At 32.9% G+C, this 23770-nt stretch overlaps 4 protein-coding genes and 1 long non-coding RNA gene across 9 annotated transcripts; 3 read left to right on the top strand and 2 right to left on the bottom strand.

Moving 5' to 3' along the window:
* Positions 1-1191: 1191 nt before the first annotated feature.
* On the top strand, positions 1192-3503 carry LOC105650917 (E3 ubiquitin-protein ligase WAV3; the record flags this gene model as incomplete). Its single annotated transcript, XM_012237883.4, is given in 1 exon segment — positions 1192-3503. A coding segment is annotated over 1 exon segment (1946 nt), but the record flags the coding sequence as incomplete, so codon positions are not given.
* Positions 3504-4120: 617 nt separating this feature from the next.
* LOC110008789 (uncharacterized) lies at positions 4121-5098 on the top strand. The gene is made up of 2 exons (XR_002283589.3): positions 4121-4286; positions 4906-5098. It is a non-coding gene; the product is annotated as an uncharacterized LOC110008789 (long non-coding RNA).
* On the bottom strand, positions 5066-8264 carry LOC105650916 (cytochrome C oxidase assembly protein). 2 transcript variants are annotated; one of them, XM_012237882.4, is made up of 5 exons: positions 8214-8236; positions 8006-8117; positions 7501-7698; positions 5620-5746; positions 5066-5427 (listed from the first exon to the last, which is right to left on the bottom strand). In XM_012237882.4, exons 3-5 carry the CDS (start codon positions 7692-7694, stop codon positions 5350-5352), a joined length of 399 nt encoding a protein of 132 aa, XP_012093272.1. In that variant the 5' UTR covers positions 7695-7698; positions 8006-8117; positions 8214-8236; the 3' UTR covers positions 5066-5349. The 2 variants fall into 2 exon arrangements, with proteins under 2 accessions (XP_012093272.1, XP_012093271.1); XM_012237881.4 differs by having other exon boundaries at positions 8006-8264.
* A 1914-nt stretch (positions 8265-10178) lies between these two features.
* LOC105650915 (BTB/POZ domain-containing protein At5g03250) lies at positions 10179-15200 on the bottom strand. 3 transcript variants are annotated; one of them, XM_037637369.2, is made up of 5 exons: positions 14895-15200; positions 14689-14740; positions 13198-13267; positions 11153-12370; positions 10179-10884 (listed from the first exon to the last, which is right to left on the bottom strand). In XM_037637369.2, exons 1-5 carry the CDS (start codon positions 14905-14907, stop codon positions 10348-10350), a joined length of 1890 nt encoding a protein of 629 aa, XP_037493297.1. In that variant the 5' UTR covers positions 14908-15200; the 3' UTR covers positions 10179-10347. The 3 variants fall into 3 exon arrangements, with proteins under 3 accessions (XP_037493297.1, XP_037493298.1, XP_012093269.1); XM_037637370.2 differs by having other exon boundaries at positions 14681-14740; positions 14895-14910; XM_012237879.4 differs by lacking the exon at positions 14689-14740.
* A 2838-nt stretch (positions 15201-18038) lies between these two features.
* Positions 18039-23368, top strand: LOC105650914 (Ribophorin I). 2 transcript variants are annotated; one of them, XM_012237878.4, is made up of 8 exons: positions 18041-18220; positions 18736-18780; positions 19165-19796; positions 20831-20978; positions 21386-21565; positions 21688-21756; positions 22121-22210; positions 22987-23368. In XM_012237878.4, exons 1-8 carry the CDS (start codon positions 18107-18109, stop codon positions 23107-23109), a joined length of 1401 nt encoding a protein of 466 aa, XP_012093268.1. In that variant the 5' UTR covers positions 18041-18106; the 3' UTR covers positions 23110-23368. The 2 variants fall into 2 exon arrangements, with proteins under 2 accessions (XP_089579413.1, XP_012093268.1); XM_089723287.1 differs by lacking the exon at positions 21386-21565 and having other exon boundaries at positions 18039-18220.
* Positions 23369-23770: the final 402 nt, after the last annotated feature.

Here is a 23770-nt window from a genome sequence, read left to right on the forward strand (position 1 = left end):
AAGCTTTCTAGGTGTGAAACTTCATTAAAGAAGTAAAAGTAAAGAAACATCATAAAGCAACATGTTATTTTCCCCTTCCTTTTGATAGATATGTTTTATATTTTTTCCCTGTTTGCATTCAGAGAGTTGATTCATCTGTATCATAAAATAGTTGTTTGATAACACTTCAAAAGTCACTCTCTCATTTTTTAACTCTGCATTATCTTGTGTGCCCCATATGTTGTATACCTAACTTTGACTTCTTTAAACCTTAATTTTTTTTTTGACATTTAATATACTTCTTTAAACCTTAATATTGGTCTTCTTTCCTTTTCCAATATTTCTTTTCTGGTCATGCGGTCTGGCCCCAGAGTCTCAAAGTTATTCATGTATGCAACTTACCTGTTGTGATTATTGCTGCCTGACAAAGGTGAAATATACATGAACACATGCTAGGATTAGAAACATTGAAAACTGCATACAACTTTTCTTCCATACTGCCTTGGCTGGTGCAGGACTTGTACCAGTGAGCTGCTTGTGAATTTTGACGCTCTTAAAATTATACGGACATTGTAGAAATATAATAATAATCTGAATAAAGACTGGGGTTTGGTGGAGAAGATAAACCCATGCTTTTACCTCTTTCTTTTTCTAGATTACCATATGAGTTATTATTATTATTATTATTATTTTTTCAAATGAATTAGGATCACATGCAGCTTCTCACCAATGTATAAAAAATTCTGGGAGATTCATTTAGGACTAATTACCTGATCATGAAATCTATGAGTTAATCTATCATTTTACACATCAGTGTGACATGTTAATTGTTTGTTTGGATAAATTTACTTTGCATGTCTCTTTTGAGATACGGTAATTTCATGCTAGCTTAAAATTGTTATCGGCTTTCTAAGCTATGCAACAGTATTTTAAGGTTTGTCAGTTGTAAAATACTGAATTTGATACATGGGTAGTAAGTGTGTGTATATTCTGATTTCTGAAGATTTATTACACGTCAACTTCCTTTGCAAGATAAAATTTTCTGAGAGTTTTCGTACCATAAATTGGATCTGCATGCTGATACAAAGATATGTTCGAATATTCTTACCCATACTAATATTGATCTCGAGTATATTATGTAATTATGTTCCTTCTTTCAGATTTTATCCCATGTTCATGCAATTTTCTGCTTGTCTTTTCTTTTGTGATTTCAGCAAACCTGCTCAATATGCCTGACCAAGATGAAACATGGAGATGGCCATGCTATTTTTACTGCTGAATGCTCACATTCCTTCCATTTCCACTGCATCGCGTCAAATGTGAAACATGGCAACCAAATTTGTCCAGTTTGTCGAGCAAAATGGAAAGAAATCCCCCTGCAGGCTCCCAGTTTGGATCCTCTGCCTGGCAGAGGATCTATCAATGCAGTAGGGTGGCCTCACAATGATGCTTTGATGACTGTGGTTCGCAGGTTACACCCTCCGCCTCGTCGAGATCTGAATCGGCGACACATAGTTCCATTACTCCAAGCTCCCGAGCCTACTGTATTTAACGATGATGAATCCTTAGATCTCCAACCCACATTTGCTGACAGAAGTTCTGACAATGAAGATGCTGCTCCTCAGAATTCTGCTAGCACAATAGAGATCAAAGCATACCCAGAAGTTTCAGCTGCATCACGATCCAAATCATACGATAACTTCATTGTGTTGGTCCATCTCAAAGCTGCTGCTACTATTACAAGACAAAATCCAAGAAGAAACCAGGCTAGCTTGCCTCAACTGTCTCAAACTCCTCGAGCTCCAGTTGACCTAGTCACAGTTCTTGACATCAGTGGTAGCATGGCAGGTACAAAGCTAGCATTGCTTAAACGAGCTATGGGATTTGTAATACAGAACCTTGGCTCCAATGACAGGCTCTCAGTTATTGCCTTCTCTTCCACTGCCCGCCGTCTCTTTCCCCTCCGTCGAATGTCTGATACAGGCCGGCAGCAGGCACTTCAAGCTGTCAATTCTCTGGTTGCAAATGGTGGCACTAACATTGCTGAAGGCCTGAGAAAGGGTGCAAAAGTAATGGAAGACCGAAGGGAAAAGAATCCTGTGGGAAGTATAATACTGCTATCAGATGGGCAAGATACATACACTGTGAGCAGCTCTGGGAATAACCAACCTCAGCCAAATTACCGGTTACTTCTGCCTTTATCTATTCATGGTGGTGACACTGGAGGGTTTCAGATTCCAGTGCATGCTTTTGGTTTTGGTGCAGATCATGATGCTTCATCAATGCATTCTATCTCAGAAATATCTGGAGGCACTTTCTCTTTCATTGAAACTGAATCTGTAATCCAGGATGCATTTGCACAATGCATTGGCGGACTTTTAAGTGTTGTGGTGCAAGAGTTGCAGGTTAGAGTGGAGTGTGTGCACCCCGATATCCGCCTTAGCTCTCTTAAAGCAGGAAGTTACCCAAGTCGTTTGATGACTGACGCGAGCTTGGGCTTTATCGATTTTGGAGATTTGTATGCTGATGAAGAGAGGGATTTTCTGGTTTCAATAAATGTTCCAGCAGAGCCTTCGGGAAATCAAACATCACTTCTAAAGGTGAGATGTGTTTACAAGGATCCTTTATCTAAAGAAATGTCAACCTTAGAAAGTGAAGAAGTTAGGCTTAACAGACCTGAAATATCTGGAGAAGCAGCAGTGTCTATTGAAGTGGACAGGCAACGCAACAGGCTTCAAGCAGCTGAGGTAATGTCACAAGCAAGAACTGCAGCAGAGCAAGGAGATCTGGCTGGTGCAGTTTCTATACTTGAAACTTGCCGAAGGATATTGTCAGAAACCATTTCAGCTAAATCCCATGACCGATTATGCATTGCATTAGATGCAGAGCTAAAAGAGATGCAAGAGAGGATGGCAAGCAGGCATGTGTATGAAGCATCTGGCAGAGCTTATATTCTGTCCGGTCTAAGCTCACACTCATGGCAAAGAGCAACAGCAAGAGGAGATTCAACTGATGGTTCGAGTCTTGTTCAATCGTATCAAACCCCATCAATGACTGAGATGCTTACTCGATCTCAGGCTATGTTACTCGGTAGTCCATCAGCTCAGAGGCTTGTTCAGCCATTGTGGTCTTTTGGCTCACAACCAAATCCAAGGTGACATTTTACCATGCGGCTACAAGTGCCTTTTTCCCTTTTTTTTTTTTGTTTTTCTATTTGGGCTAGAAGGGACAAATTAGAAAGATAAGGAGAGGGTTCTTTTGACTGTGATTTCGCTTGTATCACATGTAAATGAATAAAAACAAGGGTAAAATGTGAAGGGATATATTTGGAGGTAAAAGAAAGGTACACCTAGGTAGGGTTTAAGTCTTTTGGTGCATTTGATTGTGTTTTTGAAGGGTTGATGTACATAAGGAGAGACGGTATTTTTATCTGGGAGAAAAAATGGGTATAAGTTTGTAATTGTGGAGATGAATGGGGTGAAGTTTTTGCCTAATATAGTTTTACCTGCTCTCAATTCTTTTCAGAGTTCATTCTATTTTTTGTCAAATTGTGTCAAGAACTGCTTCTCCCTCTCTCTTGGGTCTCCATTTGATTAAGAATAGGAATGGATGAATCTGCATGAAATTTTTGACATATAATGATTTTATTTGGTCAAGCATTTGGATTTTGAAGGTTGGAACTTTTTAGAGCACTGAGTGCACTCAAATATAGTGTAATCTTGACAAAAATATAGTCTGCTCGAATTTTAATTTGTGAGAATTTTGAATTCATTGATATGAATGAGGTCCATTATACCAGTAGATTAAAGGTCTCAAAAAGAATTTTCAATCTCTACCAAGTGAATTGCTTTTCCAGGCTTCTCAACTGGCATTAGATCAAGATGATATTTCATATACACATAATTATATGGTTTTCAGTAGGTATTATAAATCCACACTCCAGCAAATTTTACTGTGAATTAGCAGTAAAGTGTCCGATAATCTAATTTTACAAATTAATTATAAACTCTATCTTTTAAATGTAAAGCCTAATGCCCTGTTGATGAAATTTACAAGTTTTGAATGGTAGATGGGAATGTATCAAGAAAGGAAGTTGCAATAAATATACCAACTCATCTAACTTCAGATAATATTCTTTCACTATTAAAAGCTTGAACCTCACTCCAATAAGTCTCACCACCGTTTCTATTTTGCCATCCCCTGCTTCTGAGAGAGATGGTTAAACCACCATCACCACCACCAGCTGTGCCACCACCTCCACCGGCAGATGCACCAGCGGGCAGACCTAATGGGTGCCTAATGCCATGGTAATATATATTTCGTTCCACATAGTTTTAATAATAATAATAATCTTCTACCTTAGTCTTTTTCTAATAAAAAAAAAAAAACTCTTATCATGGATTTTCAATTTTGAAAAATAAAATCATACAGCAACTTTTTGATGGTTACAATTCAATTTTATTATCGGTTAAATTTCATATTATTTCATATCAAGACTGATTTGATTACCACTGAAGGTGTCCTCCCAAAAAAAAAAAAGGTGCTTTTGAATTTATTATATATATCTAGAAAATAATTTAATAAGGTATATTTAGCATATTTATAAAACACAATTTTATTTTTAACAACATAAATTAAGAAAAATAAATTCAAGTCTATCAGATTAGCAAATTCAACTTAATTTTGTCTAAACTTGAATTGATAATAGAATTATAAAAATTAATCAAATGTTGCATCAAAATGTTAAAATTAAAAGTTAATAATAATAATAATAATAATAAAGCTTGAATTCGAACTTCGAATTTCCTAATTGGATCGAGCTATTTAGTCAAGCTCAAAAATGTATCGACCCGACTCGATACCTAGCTGTTGTGTTATTTTATTTGTGGTTCTAACACGTTTTTCCTTATTTTGATAACGTCCAAGGTTGTGGTTTCTCTGTTGCTGCGGTCTCCTTACAAGCTGCTGTCCAGAAACTTTGCCACGAGGACCCCCACCTGCTCTTTGACAACTTAATTTTAATTCTTGTAGAGATTAAAGAAAATTTTCCCTTTTTGTTACAATATTTCAAGTGAAAACAACAGAATGATCCATCAAATGCTACTTTTGTTCCTTCAAAGCTAAATTTTAATGTTAAAAGTGTTCTCTCACCATCACTCTGTGCGGACTCCAAAGACTAACAACATAACAGAATTACGAGTCAACATTCTTCATTATTACAGCCATTACTATCCATATCAAGTTACTCGGCCCAAAAATGAACGCTCGTTCGTGAAACCAGGAAAAATAGCACCGGCAATCTTATAAAAAGGGAAAAAAGTGATCTTCTGCCTAATGTATGATATAACGACCGTAGAAACAAGCCTATAACTAGTTTGATTTGCCTTCGTTCGGCTTAGGAATTCTTTTGTACTCGTAATTGTTTATGTCCACTTTCTGCTGCAAAGCCTGTATACCACAGAAAAGCAAGTTTGTTGCAAAACCCCATTTAGTAAGCCTTAATGAGATATAATATGATATAATCAAATGCATTTCTACACACTAGAAAAGAAAATGCGTTTAGTTTCATTACGGTTTATCAAACATAACCTTAATTTGTTTAGTTTGGAGGTGTGCTAACCAAACATCAAGTAACCATACCTTTAACTCCTCTTCAAGTGAAATCCTTTTGGGTTGATATGCGTCTATAGGCCCTGTTCTAGACAGTGCTTTTCTAGTCTCAATAATTTCCCATTCTTGATCGTCTTTCACCTTTGCGATATCCTTGCTGAACTACAAAAAATTTCAGATGCGGAGTAGAATGAGAACATGACAATGATCCATTTGCATTCTGCCATAGAACTTAAAACAGATAGTATCATACAAATGGTAAGGAAATCCAAAAGTATACTGCATATTTATGCATGTTAAAAACAAAGTCATGGCAACGAAAGCAACGGTTCATTATCATTTAGATTATGTACCTACATCAGTAATTGTACTAAGGCCCCCATTTGGTATAAAATGAATCCCAAAAAAATTTGTGAAATTCAATTGAATCTTTGTGTTTTCATGTTTGGTATAAATGAAAATATCCATTTAACTACCATAAATTCAACTGCATCGAATTCAACTCAATTAGTTATAAATGAATTCCATATTTCAAATTCATTTATTACTGAACAATGGATAAGGGAATGAAAATTCAATTGCTCTGAAGTTGTCCTGAGTCTCAAATAGCAAGTTCAGTGCTGCTAAAGGATCTCAATCCATATTTCAACCACATGCTCTTGTACTTTGGGAATTTTCCTTTGTCCAGGCCACAACTAAAGCTAAATGACAGCATCATTTAGATGGCTTTATATGTTGTTTCCTCACTAGTTTAGACCTGCCGATTTGAACCAGAAACCGAGGATGACATTCTAATCACTATTTCATAAGCATAGCAGAATTTTTTATATTTACTCCAAGAGTGCATAACTATTAATGCAAAACACCAATTGTTAGAGCATTCAGAAATTCTAGTCCCCAAGCCCCCATATTCTCTTGCAAAAAAAAAAGTCTTCTAAAATCCATGGAATTAATTAAAAACCTGTGTATTTAATTCCATGAATTTGGACAATCTCTCTGGTCTGATAGACAACCCAACTCCTGGAACAAAAGGTATTTTTGGAATAAACAAAAAGTTTGAAAACTCCTTCTGGCCTCGTCTACTCGAAATGAGAGATTTCATAAGATCACGCCTACAACTACAAGCTGTGGATTTGAAATACCTCAATTTCAGGGATTTTAGAAAATTAAGAATTTGTTAAAATCCATGGATCCACACTACCCATTTTTGGCATCCAAACAATGAACTTTCTCAAATCTATGAATTCTTTCAATTTTCTCATCCAAAATCCATCATAGCAAACAACCTTTTTGAATAAATTGATGATAACTGAGTTTCAGGCCATTCAAGCAGCAATAACAATAACTGAGAAGGCCATTTTCCAATCAACCTCGACAATACACAAGTAACATTAGAATACAAGTTCATCATCTAGCAAGCCATGACCCTTTTATTGCCCCATGACACAATTCATGACTAAAGGGAACACAAACTCGAATTACAATATAATATAGGCTGATTGTATACAAGACAACATAATTACATTTTTCAAGTAAGCATTGAACTTCACTCAATTGCCAAATGAAACAATTATCGACATAATAGTCTCATTTGGAAATTCGACTTAGAAAGAGAAAGATCAGGGAGAAAAAAAGGGAAAAAGAGAGGGGGGGGGGGTGGGGCGGGCGGTGGTCCGTGGTCGTTATGTCAATCATGCACAAGACAACCCAATCTCCGAAATTAGCAATACATTTAACTCAAAGATGCAACACAGTCCCATTTGAGAATTCAAGTGAAAAGAGGAAAGATTTTATGAAGGGAGGGGACTTGATCTAATTGGCTGTCAATAGAAAATTCATGTTGTTCTTATATATGATATAAAAAAACAAAAAAAAAAAAAATGCAATTTTTAAAATAAAAATAGCACTAACCTGCCCTGCAAAAGATGACCAAGACCTAATGCCCCAAAAACAGTGAGTGAAATCATAGGAAGCCCATATCTAACAAATGGATGCTTCCTTCCCCATCTTTTGAATGATGAAGTTGAACTCTGAATCTTAGCAGTAGCAGCGGCAGCAACACTAATTTTTTGAGGCTGACCCATTTGAGTCTCAAGAGTTGTCATCTTACTGAACCATAGGAAACCCAAAAATACAGTGTTATAACTCAATATACGAAGAAAAAACTCGAAATCAAATGGTTCAAAATAACATGAAAAGCCCCATTAGTCCCAAAATTTTTAGGGTTCTAAAACTAATATGGAACCATCAATAATTTCCATATTTTCCCCAGGTAAATTGACTCCGATTATAATCCAATCTAATGCTTCACTTTTCTTAATGTATTGAAACTATTCAGGAATTATATAATACCTTTACATCATATCATATTCAGTTAAAAGAGGATAAACAGAAATTAAATGAACAAAGGCAATACCTTTTTAATATCTTTTTTGAGATAAAATTGAATTGGCTCTTGAACCTTTGATATCCGCTTCCAATTGGCAATTATTGAGCAAATACAATACAAATAAACGGGCTGGGCAAGCCTGAAATGAAAGAGCAAAGCTGATCAGCTAAATTTCAGGCTCAGTTTCGTCGACTGGGAAGAGGAATAGCGTTAGAGAGGATCCTTTTACAATTACTTTACAAATGGCTTGTTTTTGCGGATGCATCTTTTGGGCGTTTGGCTTCTTTTTTATTCTATAAATAATTGTGTTTAACTAATTTATAAACAAATATACTTCATCCGTCCCGTTATATTTAGTTATATTTTGTTTTATATTTCAAAATATTTACAAAATTTTTAAATTTAGATATATAAATAATTATTTTTCTCCTAATAATATTTATAATTATTTATTAAATGAAGGATTTTTAGTATGTTAATAAATTATTAAGAATAAAAAAGTGTAAAATAAATTTTATTAACTAAATTCTTAATATATGTGTTTTATCAAACCATGCAAACAAAATGAAACGGAGGAGTATAAATTACAGCAATATTCTTAACTTTTAACTTTTTTTTTCTTTTTTTGAGTATCAAGGGAAGAGGATTTAAACTTTAATTTATTGCCAAATCGTGTATACATTTATCATATGCTTTAATATGCTACGTTTTTTTTTTTTATATTCTAAATTTTATCATATAAATATAAGCTATAAATATAATAACATTTTCACTAATATAAAATAACATGAAATACAAATATAATTTAAAAATTAATTAATAAGTATAACACAATAATAGTAATAGTAATTACTCCCTCCGTTCCATTTTGTTTGTATTGTTTGACAAAGCACGCATAATAAAATTTTAGCCAATAAAAATTATTTTGTCAATTCTTCCCTTAACCCAATAAGACATTAATAAAAGTATTTCATTTAATGATAATAATAAAGGTTATTAAGAGAAAAATAATTGTTTATATATACAAATTTAAAAATTTTGTAAATATTTTGGGACATAAAAAAAAAAATAACAAACAAACAAAATATGATTATAAAAAATGAAAGTTAAAAAAATTGATTAAAATTAATCAATGAAACAATTTTATAATTAAGAATATAATGTTTTTAACTTTTCAATTATTTGAAAATAAAATTTTTCCACATCTTTACATCATTAAAGGAGAGAAAGTATTATTCGATATATATGACAGAAAAAAAAATGTTATATCAACGAATAGAAATTTAACTTCGGAAAGAAGGTAACATTCATATATTAACAGATGAAAGTGAAACGGGTAAACTCAGACTTATTTATTATGAACATATATAGATAGTTATAAATTATTATATAAAAAGAAAATTAAAACAACATAAATATCCTTAATGTAATATATATGTATGTGTTAATTTCTGCACAGTGTTCTAAATATGTACCAAAATATTTCAAATTAGTCAATTAAACATATTAAAATTATGACTAATGTTTCTAATCTTTAGCAATAGAATATAGTCTTAGGCAATAGAGACTAGAAACTTAATTGATTTATAAAGCAAGTAAATTATGTTTTTTTAATAAGCTTATCTATATATTAATTAATTATAAAATATTTTAAAATTTTAATTATATTTAAAATACAAATTGAATAACTCCTACCAAATTTAAATGAATTACATATCAATTTTAATGAACAAACCTAATTAATTAAATTATATAATTATAGAATGTTTTCTTAGACTTGCTTACACTGGGTAACGTAAAATACATACATGTTTTCAAGTAATCGGTATTGGGAATTTCAAGTAAAAAAAAAAAATTGATACCAATCGGTGGTCTTTAGTCTTACTCTTTGAAATTTTGGTATGCTTGTTCGTATAAGTCATGGAGAATCCATCCTCATGGATAGAATAAATATATATTAAAAGAGCGTTTTAGCGTTTAATGAACCAATTAAATGCGAGAAGAATTTAGTTTAATGGACTAAGGATACAATGTCTGGTTAATAAGGAAAAGTATGCTCTCATACTCTCTTATTAAGTAAAGTATCTATTTCAATTTTTCTGCTGAAGAATTCCAATTAAACAAGCTAGCATAATTCAAACACCAAGTGGCCAACGAGTAAGAGAAAGACCTTGTTAAGGGAAAGAAAGATTTAATATAATAAAAAAAAAATGTGAATGTCTTAAAATCTAATGATAAATATAATTACAAAATTGGCTTAACCAACCACGAACAAGTAACAACTAGTTAGCTTTCATAAGTTAGAAGTGAAATAAAGAAACGAAAAGATTTTCTTTTTGTATTTTTTTATGCTTCTGAGAGTGTGATGTTCAGTCTGCTAATTTACCACTGTGATTTTCTTTTCCATTCAGGAGTGGTGTAGAGGATTTTGGTGATTCTTTAGAGTCAGTGGGTTTGGATGCACTAGATTTTGGCTTTGATCTACTAAAGCCAAATCTTTTGAACAAAATATTCCAACTTCCTTTTGTCTTCACTATCTTATCAATCTCCTCTTTCATGTTCAAGCACTCTTTCTCAAGTTCAGAAACTCTCTCCTTCATTTCATCAACTGCGATAATGCGGTCTTGTGTGCTTCCAGCTTGAGTATGCATATCATTTCTAGTCAGAGCAAGATTGGCAAGATTGCCACTTGGATTTTGTGAACTGTCAAGATTATCAGAAACAAAGAACCAACCAGCAATAGAGGTTCTGAGTCGCAGTTGTTCGAAGAATAAAACTTGGACGATCACTCGAAGTGGTAGCCTCTCATTTTGAGCAGCATGCGTGCTAGCTTCCAATGATAGCTTCTGGCAGTTCATGAGTCTGCATAGTTGTTCTCTTTCTGAATCTGTTAGCCATGGATGAGCCTGAAGCAAAAGGAGCATATTAGTAACAAAGAAATCATTGAAGCATAAATAGAATAAAAGCAAGAATAAATAGGTTTGAAGAAAAAGAAATTCCATTTTCTACTAGAACTTAAATGGATGATTTAAGATCTGTTTGGCATTGAAATTGAATGAAACCTCTGAAAAAAGGAATTAAGGAAGCATTCTCCAAACTGCATCATTAAAGCAATGGCAATTTGTCAAGAAGTACTATCAACAAAAAAACATTTGCAGAATTTTTAGATTTTACCTTGAGGTATATATCAATTGCACGGTATATTCCATCATCTAATGGCCTTGCATAGTCAGGGATAACAGCAGCAAGAGACTGAAATTTTGCCAACTTCAGATTAACATCAGGTGCAACCTCTGCCAAATAATTATCAATCAAATTTGCCACCATTGTAATTGGAGTTAGTGGATGGGAACCTCCCATTACTTGCCCCTCGTCGACCATAAAATTAGATGTAGGATCATCATGATCCACCAGCAAGAAATGATCAAGAATCCGCTGAACACAGTCAATGTCATATAGAGTTTCAACTGAGTATCCCATATTTGGTATCATAATATCTTCAAGAGCTGCTTGATCCAACTGCACTCCAATCCTTTTCTCCAAGTTTTCTCGACATGATGGACTAGCATGCAATATCATTGATGTTCGTAGAAGCCTAAGCAGGAACTTACTAGGTGTAACACCCTTTTGATCAGGTAATAATTCCACTAATTCTTCAAGGAGATTCCTTTGAGTAGCATCAACTACTGTAGAAATAGTTGATCCAGGTGCAGCATCATTACCATTCTCCACTCCTGATTGCCTGCCCGACAAAGGAAGATTCCTCCTTGCATAATACATTAATGCCCCAACAATCCTCTCTGGCTTCATACCGTTTGAACTAACTGCCTGAATTAACCTTTTGTACAAAGGTAATCTAAGGAATGAAACATCCTCGTACCACCAATCCTCACCAATAGGATGTGGCTTCGCAGAAGTACGTATTCCATTCCAAAATACAGTAGCTTCTGGGCTTTGCACATTTTTGCATCCTGTTATAGGCCAACTGAATAAACTCGGATCTGCACAAGCTTTCATTGCAAGGGAATTGATGCATCTTGAAACAATATGAAGCTCTTCTGCATTTGGCAATACCTCTTCACAGGTCTCAAGAGCCTTAAGCGAGTCTCTCCAGTTGCCGAAAATTTCATTAAGAAAATTTTCTGTTTGTGTGATAAGATTTCCCTCTCCATAGTCTTCGCTCATCTGAAGATACTCAGCTGCACATCTAAGACTGACTATGTTCATTGCAGAGAGTTCTATTTTTACTCCATAGCAGAATTTGGCTACAAGCAAGAAAGTTTTAGCTCCACCTGGGATATCATCAAGTTTCATTATGCACTTTTTCCCATCCTCACCACAATTTTCTCCAATAAGATCTTCTAGCACTTTACTTCTTGAAAGCAGTGGAAACTGAGGAGATGCAAGAAGAATGAAAGGGAAATGCAACTCAATTTATGAACAGAATAATGAAAAATAAAGAAGTATGAGCATTGAATGTATAGAAGCACAAAAGTGAACATATTACATCAGATATTTTGTTTATGATAGTTCTATTAATCAAGGCAGTAGATTGGCTTTTTGGTTGGCCTCCACACTTTGAAGGAAAGATTGTCACGCTATTAAATGTAAAAGAGGGAAACGAACTAATATATCATTTATTTTAACTAACTTCATCAACCCATTTTGTAGTTAAACCTTTTTTTTTGTGAACTACACCATTAAATTTAGGATGAAAAGAGCTAAATTCAACATGTAGAAGTGATATCTTTTATTGTCAGAACACGTAAGCTAAAATGAAGAAAATTGAAAAGGAGAAGACAGAATTTTATTCAGCTATTACATTTTACAAATTCACCATTAGATTCACACCAGCAATTGAAAATAACTGATCAGATAAGTCTAAACAAACCATTCCGTTGCTGTGATTTTTAAAGGGACACTTCCTGCCTCTAAAATAAATTGTGGCGTTGCTCATACACTTCAAATGCAAAACCTTTTATTAGAATGTTTAAAGAATAAATCAAATAGCATTTTTATAGAGCTTTGTCCATTTGATTAATATCTAGGCATGAAATTCAAGTATGATGAAACCTCGGAACTTGACATGCATTTCAAGCGCTTACAGTTGACTGGAAGGTGTATTCCTGAAATCCTACCTCAATACAAGACATGAAGCAAAGCAAAATATATAGAATGAACACACCAATTTTTGGCAGTCAAGTATCCCAAGAACATACCTTGTGAAGATGGAAGGACATCTCTCCAACTTCAATGATGACATCACTCGGAAGCCCAGTTGAGCAAAGCCTGCATAGAAAGCATTTTCTGGTTTCATTTAGGATGCAATTGGAATCCCAGCTTAAACGTGTACTTATTATTCATATGGAAGTAGAATTGTTTCTCAATTATTACGATTACAGGAAAAGATAAGTGACACAAAAATCATGAGCAACTTAGCATCATTAATTGTACAGAACCTGAAATTATCTAGAATAGTGAACCCTATGTTTGTAAGCCATCAGCAAGTAAAGTAATATTCAGTTGACGTGGATGCAGAAACTAGAATTGACTCAACAACTTTATATACATATAAATGTTCATATGAGAGCGTATATGCACATATTTTTCTCTTATAACCAGTGCAGTTATATTATTCTTCCTTAGCTCATGATATTAGATTATTAGTTTTGTAATTCAGGTTGTAGCACTAATCTAAGGCCATAAAAGATGACTCAGGGTTGTCTTTTTTCCCTCCTGAACTTAAGTTTTTTCTTTTTATTTAGCCAAATTCTAAGTCCCTCATTTCTCCATTGCTTGTTCTAAATTCGACTTTATAACTAAATTGTGTGACTGCATACAAGCACTTATCGTAGCCCCAAAATAAGGATAGCAATCAAATTCATGAAAATCTAAAAGGAGATCTTCCGGCCAATAAAAAAATTCATAAATTCAGAAAATTTAAATTCATAAAAATTTAAATTCATACTTAAGTCATTTATGATTCTATCTAGTTTCGTGTCCTTAAATTCTTTGTGCTAATTTTGTCCTTAAATTCTGTTGCATATCTCCTGTAATTGTGTTAATTTTAATAGTTGCAAAGACAAATCTTGCATAAACAATAAATCAATAGTTAAGATTGTAATGTGGACTTCATTCTACAATACTAAGGCTCATTAGAAGCATTAGATTTCAGAATTCTATTTGCAAATCCAATTCATTTCCTTCACACCTCTCTTGTAATTTACTATTTATTTTTTAGCTCATGAAGGACAACTTTGTATAGATTGCAAATATTCATTTCAATAGAGACACACAAACATATATATAGTCAATATGACCTGCTTGGATAGGATGTTGTTGAAAGAAATATGAGGCTGGACGAGAGAGAGAGAGAGAGAGAGGGTGTGAATGCAATTACACATATTCTATTCCAGTCCCCTCCTTCCTTAAACTCTTTTAGTTTTTGTTTTTTAAAAAGAAATGGATTGCAATATCTTAACTTAAATGCCTAATGTCAGTGAATTCATGAGCCATTTTCAGCTCAAAATGAGCATGAATCAACTCACACATTGAAATTTCTCATCTCAAAACCAAATTAAATGAATAAATAATGAGATAAAAAGGACCAACACATCTGATCCCAGTATAATTGCATTGAGAAATAAACGAGCACTATCTTATTCACTAATCATTAAAGAAATTATCTTTCTTCACACGCACACTCTCACCAAACATCAACCATCTCCATGAGTGACAGTCTCTCAAAAGCATTTGCACCCACTGAAATGTTAAAGAAACACATAATTTAAAACTAAAATCTAATATCAAAATTGAAAAACAAAACAAACCCACTATATGATTTCTAAATTTATTAAAAGCCCACATTCTAAATCACTACCGACAAAAAAAAGGAAAAAGAAAAGAACAAACGGACCAGGTATGCCCATCAAGGTGAAACACTTCAGATTTTGATCCGAGCTTCATGCAGGCCATGTGTTTGCGTAAACTACAAGTTTTGTTATCATTAAAGAAGAGTTCTTAAAAAAGTAACGGAAGAAAGTGAATGAATAAGAAAAGCAATGGTAGTGGTGATTGTTTTTTTTTTTTTCTTCTGCAAATTAATTTTTGCAGCGTTTTGGATAATCAGAGAAAATGAGAAAAAAATATTGAAAAAAGGTTCCGAGTCTATAGGGGAAAATCCAGGAGCAGAATCGGTCGCTGCTGTTACCAGTTACAAGCAAAAGGCAGCGTTTGTTTTCGACAATCTTTTTGAGTATTTATTGTTTTTTTTTTTGGGTTAGTAACATAAAATTGTAAGTTGGCATTGGCAAACGCTAACGTTTCTTGGGTAAATAAGTATTTAGTCCCTAAATTGAATTATAATTATAATCGCATCCTCTTATTTATTAAACATACTGATTGGTCTCTGAAATTTAGTCGTGAACTACATAGGCATCCATCCAAAAGTGTAATTTTAAGAGTTAGCCAGTCCAGTTTAACTATTTATGGTAGCTTACAGTAGCAGTTGATAGCTAGGGGATTCATAAAATTTAGTTATAGGTAGGCTTGGTCATTTCCTGGTTTTTAAAACCAGAACCGTCAATTTAAGAGTGATGGGAACCGAAACCGGAAGATTATCAAGTGAGGGTAGCATTTAAGATTATCAAGTGAAAAATACAAAATATATATATATATAGATCAAACTCAAGCTCATATAAACTTATTGAGTTTGTTCAATGAACGAGCTGGACTCAAGCTTAGTTCATTAGCTCACGAGTCGTCTCTCGAGCCAACTTCATCCAGATGAGTTGAGTTCACGAGTTAACTCAATTATGGGTGAGCATTCAGCCATTTTGGTCAATTTAACTAATATTTTTAATTGAAATAAATTAACCTAAATTTTATTTTATTTAACTGAACTTAAACAAATCGTTTTGACTGAATTAATGTTGATCATTAACCGAACTGAAGTTAAAGAATATTGAAAATTAATTAACTAATCGAATTTAACCGAAATTTATGATTAATCGAACTTAACCCAAATTGTTTTGACTGAACTAATTTTGATCCTTAACCGAATCGAAGTTAAAGAATATAGAAACTTAATTAACACCGAATTTAACCGAAATTTATAATTAATTGAATTTAACAAAAATAATAATCAATACTTAATCAAAATAAAAACTGAACTATTTTTAATTTTATTATCTACTTGATTTAAACGACGCAGTTTTGAAATTCGATTAATTTGATTAAATTAACTTTTTAACTGAATCTTTAACCAATCATTAAAAATTAAATTTTCTTTAACCGAACATTTATTTATCGAACCGAATTAATCGAATTGATTGAATTGACCGAATCAAATACTCACCCTAAGCTCAATAAGCTAAAATTAAAATTAAACTTACATTAAAAAGACATCATTTTGATTTGATATATTTGAGCTTGAGCTTGAACTCAACTCATTTATCAAGCTTGAGCTATGCTAGAGCTTGACTATTTTTAAACGAGTCAAATTTGAGCTCTTTATAATTCAGCTCAATTCAATTCATTTACCATCTATTAATAGTTAACTCCTAACAAATTGTTTATTTGATTTAGTTATTTATACTAACTGATAGTTGTCTGGTGGCTGATAGATTGTAAATAACTTTTTATAATGTAACTCATTCCAATTTTAATGTCCCAAAGAAAATACACAGAAAGCAAGAAAATGGTGAATCTATATCGAATAAGATTCATTTTAAATTATAAAAAATAATCAAATAAATGGGAAAAAATTTGTTAAAATTTTATTTTTATATAATAAATTTACTTTTGAACGTTTAATTTACAAGTAAAAAGTTATAAAATATTTCAATAAGCAATATTTTAATGCTAAATTTCTGTTTAAAATATTAAATACTAATATTATCAAATTTCAATAACATTTTATTATAATCTAAAGGCAATAGTTTAATGGCAAAAAGCATATAAAAGAATTAAGCGATTTACAAGGTATAAGGTTATGAATTTGAGCCATTTTCACTGTAAATTTCTTACGGTTTAGCTCTCTCACGTTTCGGAGCCAACGGTGAAAGACTCATTTAATACAATTAATTTTTTTCTTGGACTTTTTCATTCCTAATCAAAATGGCATAGCTTAATTTTTTGACTTTCAAAAATTCTTTATATGCTAAACTTGTACTGCCAAAAAAAAAAAAAAAAAACAAAATGCATAAATAGAGATGAGATTATAAAGAAAAATTATTTAAATCCCAAAAAAGAAAACAAATAAATGAAAATGAAATGACAAACATATTACATATATATATATATACACACACACACACACACAAGTACAAGCAAACCTAATAATACTTGACTTTATAAACTTCTAAAAATACTTATTATTTCTAACGTTAAAATATTTTTAATTCCAACATTTCTAACATTAATAACCACAAAATTCTTATCTTTAAAAATAATTAAAAATTAATCATTAAACTTAATTTAATTGAAGGCATCAACATTAGTAATATTTTAATATATAAAAAAAGGCAATAATAAAAAATTTTAATTGCTGACATTGATGAAAATTTTGTCCATTAAAATTTTTTCTAACAACTTATTTAGATAATAGAATTTCTATAAGGTTTAATATTACAACTTTTTTATAATTGATTCGATTATTAAATTATTTATAAATTTCATAATTTTTTTTGTGGAGGTAGAACCAATAAAGGTTTATTTTTTGATTCATTCTGGATATAAATACCTCAGGAATTATTTTTCATCCAATATCTAAGAATTAATTAAAAAAATAAAAAATAAATCCTTTATATACACGAGATCGCTCAATTATTGAGATGTTTTTATAAAATTTAATTGTTTATTTTTTTTTTTTTTAGAAAAAGATACGAGTAATGCTGAAATTGTAATCAGAACCGCACCAAAACCAACTAGAAATAAAACAGAACTGAAGTGAACCGGTGGTTCAAAGGCCGATTCAGGCTCTTGAACCGCCGGATTGGTGAACCGGAACCCGTCTCCATTTCGTTACGCTCACTGCTTACCCTCTCAAATTCTATAATACAAGACTTCACTTCAGTGCGCGACCAAATTCTTTTGGGGGTCAACTGCAAGAGCAGCAACAGATCAACTATGGAAGCTGTGGTTGGAGCTCGACTAACCCTAGCTCTCTCCATTTTCGCATTTTTTTCACTTCTCTCTACATCCTTCTCTCAGGAGATCCAAATCCTCAACGCTGAGCGTAGAGTAAGCTCTCTCAATCGATATTTCGGTCGCTTCTATGAATGTCTGATCGTGTGATTTCACTATATTTCAATTACAATTCATTGATCTACGTAGAATGCTTTCTCGATGATTTTAAACTCAATTTATCAGCAGTTTATGGTTTCAATTTTGTGGAGCTTATGGAAATGATCGAAATTTGGAAAAGAAAAATGAAAATATGCAATCATTTAGGATTTACGGAAATTTATATTTACCTGTTTGATATTTGTTGCTTGCGACATTTTTTGAATTTTACGTAGGGTTATATAATAGATGCAGTATTTTTATTATCAGGGTTGTTAAGTTCTTTTGAATTGTACATAGCGATTGTGTAATTCTCAAAGAGATTAATTGGTTTGTAATAAAAGTAAGTACTTTGCATCAGTTTTATATAAATCAAATTATTTGTTCGTCAATAGAAAATGCTCTGCTGATTATAGTTTCTGTTGGATGATAATATACTGACTTTTTCCATTGTTTTGTTGATATGGATGCAGATAGACTTAACTTCACATATTGTTAAGGTCTTCTTGACTTTAAAGGTATGTGATCTTTTTATTTTTTTTATTTTTTTATTTTTTAACACTGCTGTTAAACGCTTTAAAGATGCAATTTTTTTTTTTAATTATTTTGATAATTGCTAATAAAAGGTAAATTATGATGTTTTTTCATTCTGATTGTTAAGAACTTGACCTGGAAAACTATGCTGAGTTTGTCAAGCATGCAATGGTAATTCTTATGTTTATTTTAAGCCTTGGTGTTTGAAATTCACATTTGGTTGAATTTTATGTTTTTAATCTTTTCAATTGGTTAACAGCCATGTGTTTTAAGTGATAATTGGAATCGTGAATATTTGTACTTTTTGTTGGAGAAATGTGCATTTCAGTTTGCTCATTTTATTTTATTTTAATATGGATATCTTAAAGGTGGAAAATACTGGGACAACTGATGCTTCTGAAATCCTTCTAGCTTTCCCACCTACTCAAGTTGATCATCTGGCAGTGGTCAAAGCACAAGCAGCTACAGGAAAGCGGAAGAAGCGAACTTATGTGCCTCTTGATGTAAAGCCAAGAGAGCTACCTGAGGCACCAAATGGAACCAAGTATTTTGTCATATCTTTGCTAAATCCATTAAAATCGGGTGAAACTGCAACCCTGGAGGTGCTCTATATACTAACACATTCTCTGGAACCTTTTCCGGCTGAGATAAGCCAATCAGAACCACAATTGGTATATTACCATGATAGTGCTATAATATTGTCACCATATCATATTAGGCAGCAGACAACTTTTATCAAGACACCAACTGGAAAAGTAGAATCATTCACAAGAGTGGAACCCACTAACCGTGCTAGTTCAGAGATAAAATATGGACCATATGAAGATCGTCCACCATATTCATTTTCCCCAATAATTATTCATTTTGAGAATAACAATCCATTTGCTGTTGTTGAGGAGCTTGTTCGTGAAATAGAAATATCTCACTGGGGCAACCTTCAGATAACAGATCATTACAAGTTGGTTCATGCTGGTGCTCGACACAAAGGCGTGTTTTCAAGGTAGGATTTGCTCATGCTTTCTGATTGCATTTCTACTTTTCTGTTATTGTGTTCTTTTTCTAATTTATTATAGTTGTGTAGTCTAACATTATACACAGTTTTTCTGGAACCCATTTTCATTTTGCTCATTGCTCCTTAATGTGCAACTTAGACTGGAGTGCATGAAAGGAAATATCATACTGCTTGACTTATTAATGACTCAATATTGAGGGTTCACTATATTTCTCTTTCTCTCTCTCTCTCTCTCTCTCTCTCTCTCTCCATTCCATTTTGCCCTAGGCCGATTCTACTCTGCATCACTTCTCTTTCTACTCTTTACATTCTTTGCTTCTGGTTAATCCAGTGCTGTTATTTGTTAGTGTGTATGTAAAAAACTACATTGGACAAGGCTAAACCATTTTGAACAACCCTCTCAGGTTTCAATTCATCTTCAATGAGTGCTTCCTTATACTGATAATTCTTTTTCATATGTACATTAATTTCTTAAGTTTCAGCATATTTTTGCGTCATTAATATCTTATACTGATAATTCTTTGTAGCCTTTTTTCCTAATATTTTCTCACTTGATAAAATGAGCATAACTCCAGATTCACAAGAAACTATGCTATATTTCAGAAAATTAGACATCTTGTTAATGTATGAGTTCTTAATAATCTTTATTCTATTCATTAAGGAAGTATGGACAATGTGTTTTGTATGAGAATACCATTTCTGCGTCTACAAATGTGCTTGTGTTTTCTTTCTTAAATAGTTAGTGGTAGCACGCTCATTGAATGATTAACAAACTTTTGTTTACATAAACTTTTTAGGTATCTTTTTCTTTTCTTTCTTTTTTTTTTTTTTTCAAACTAAGGATTTTTTTTCCGGCCTATATTTTGCTTTGCATTGTTTTTAACCTGATCTGAGTGGAGATTTGAAACAAAAGATATATAGCTTACCCAACTAGTCTGGGACTAAGGCTTGGTTGTTGAATCAAGTATTTCTCTTTTTGTTCAGTTCATACAATCGTCTTCTGAAGCTTCCTCTTTTGGCAGGGTTGAATATCAATCTAGGCCATCTATTAGTGGTACATCATCATTCAAGCATCTCCTAGCAAGACTACCGCCTAGGGTGCATTCTGTCTATTATCGAGATGACATAGGGAACATTTCATCATCTCATTTACGTACGGATTATCGAAAGGTATTAACATTCTTTTCACACTCTCCCCTTTCCTTTCCTGTTGGCATTTCCTAGGGTGCATTTTGTCAATTATCAAGATGAAATATATATGTTTTATAATCACATCTACCTACAGAGAATCAAGAGGTAGTAAGATTTTTTGTATCCCTCTCTTTGCTATATTCTACCATTCTTGGTTTGCCTTAATTTCCATCCTCCCTCTTTGCTGTTACTACTGCAAGCTTGGGATAAATCTTTGCCTGCATTTTCTCATTGTCAACCTACATTTAGGAAAAATTGTGTCATGTTCTAAGTGGAGAGTAATAGAATTAATTATTGCATATGGGAAGATGTGGTATTCAGTATTCACTGTTTATGAGATGTGATTTTGATCTTCAAGCATCTTGACTCGAGGCTTTTCTAAACAGTCTGAACTTGAAATTGAACCACGGTATCCTTTATTTGGAGGTTGGAAAGCTACTTTTGTCATTGGTTATGGCCTACCTTTGCAAGATTTCCTTTTTGAGTCTCCTGATGGAAGGCGTTACCTCAACTTCAGCTTTGGCTGTCCTCTTGCTGAGACTGTTGTAGACAAGTTGACCATCAAAGTGGGTTTATATTTCTATCCCTCTAGTTCCATACGTCTATCGTTGATTGCTGCATGTTCATTGCTTAATCCTTTCAAATTGCAAAATGTGAATTTTGTAATGCATAAACTGTTTTATTTCAGGTTGTGCTGCCAGAGGGGTCCAAAGACCCTTCAGCTGTGGTTCCTTTTCCAGTAGAGCAACACTTGGAGGTAATTAGTTCTTATAGAACAATTTGTTTACTTGTACAACTATGCAATTCTCTTAGTTGCATTTATGTTAACTTGCAATTTTAGCCTCATTAGTTCAGTAAGCAGACAGGAGTTTGGCTGCATATTTCATTTCTACATAAGCAGTAACATTAAAGCTATGTCATCTGGACTGTTTGGGCATGAAGTAGTATTAATTTTCTTTGATAAATATTCAGTTTGATTTTTTAAGGCTTCATGTTAGGCAAACCCTATGAGGTATATGCATCTATAGCCTAACACTGTTTTGTACTCAGTGTTCTGGAGTTAGATGTCTTTATATTTGGATAATACTTGGTTCAATTAGCCTTAAATTTGGATGTTGCAGACAAAATATTCATACCTTGATGTTGTTGGGAGGACTGTGGTGGTTCTGGAAAAGAAAAATGTTGTTCCTGAACACAACTCTCCATTCCAGGTGATTTGCAATCTCCCAGTACATGTGTTGTGTTCATTGCTGTCCCCATATCTCAGTTTATTGTATCTGAACTTGTCATAAATTATTGGGTTTCTGAAGCCATTTAAAACCATTATCAAAATGTTTATGTTTTCTTTGGCCAATAAGATTTAGGCAGGCAAGGTTCATGGAAGCTTTTCATTTATTGATAAGCCTTATTCAAGGCACAAAAATAATAACTGTTGATAACTACGCTACAATATATCAGCACCTTCACAGACTTAAGCATAAGCCTTTACGCTGTAGTAGCTAATACACATTTTGAAATTTGCTAATTGACATGTTAGTATGTTACATGATTTTTTGGCAAAATGTGATCAAGGATCTTTGATTAGGGTTTATAAGCTGCACACAGATATAGCACTTGGTAATTTATTTTGTGGCCTCTGGTGGTCGAAACCCCCCTTAATTTCATCATGATCAGTTAAGTAAAAAGGTATGAAGACAAGGGACATGATACATTTATTGTTTGATATGTTCTTCTGAGAATGAATACTTCAACAACAGAATTAAGCAATGGAGATTGTTTCTGCTTGACCATCTCCATGGAAAATTATCAAATATGCCTCTTTGACTAGAAAAATTCTAAAATTCTTTGCAATGGTAGACTAGTCTTCCCATTTTGATGTTTCCATGGCGGAAATTGCTTACATCTGTTTATTTTTATGTGCAATAATGGCTCTTACCTTCGTTTGTCCCATGCCTGCTCCTAGTAATAATCTGCTTTGACTGCACAGGTGTACTACACATTCAACCAAATCTTCATGCTAGCAGAGCCAATGATGTTGGTATCTGCATTTTTCTTCTTCTTCATGTCTTGTGTAGCTTACTTACACATTGATCTTTCAATACACAAGTGAAAAAAAAAGCAACACCATTCACCAAGGTATGATATTTGATTCATTAGTTTCAGATTTAAAAGCCAACACCAATTATGGTCTTTTTGTATCCTGGAGCTTAGAATGGTGTCAGTTTAACTTGGTTAGCATCAGACTGATGCAATTCGGGATTTAGAATACGTCAGTGAACAATTTTGAGTAGTTTTTAGATTTTGAGATATTATGTAGTGAAAATAGTTTGCAATTAGAAAATATTATAAATTTTGTTGTTTATTAGCGAGATTGGCTTTTGCTTTTCCATTCATTGGTGAGCATTGACCTTTGAACTGTTCTATCTTCTTACATGCTTCATTTTCACCATGACAAGTGAGAAAGTTAAGGAAGACAAAGCTATGACATGCCCATATACTTTATAACTGTGTTTTCTTTTTCCTACATTTTCCCTTTGACCAAATATATTTCTCTGTTTAGAGGGTAATGGAAAAAGTAGGAGACAATTTTAATCTCAGTTGTCATCCTTATCATTCTCTATTATCAAAATTTGTAAAATCTGTTATTACAATTTTTATTGTTACACAAATTAATGTTGAATATGTTTTATGTTGCAAATCAAAATTTAGATATATTAATATGCACTAATAATAAGTTAATGACTGATAGTCTTGCGTTTGATAAATATTAG

Source organism: Jatropha curcas, chromosome 6 (genome assembly GCF_041381405.1).
Source record: "Jatropha curcas cultivar XTBG-Jc1 chromosome 6, XTBG_Jcur_1.0, whole genome shotgun sequence".
Lineage (NCBI taxonomy): Eukaryota > Viridiplantae > Streptophyta > Magnoliopsida > Malpighiales > Euphorbiaceae > Jatropha > Jatropha curcas.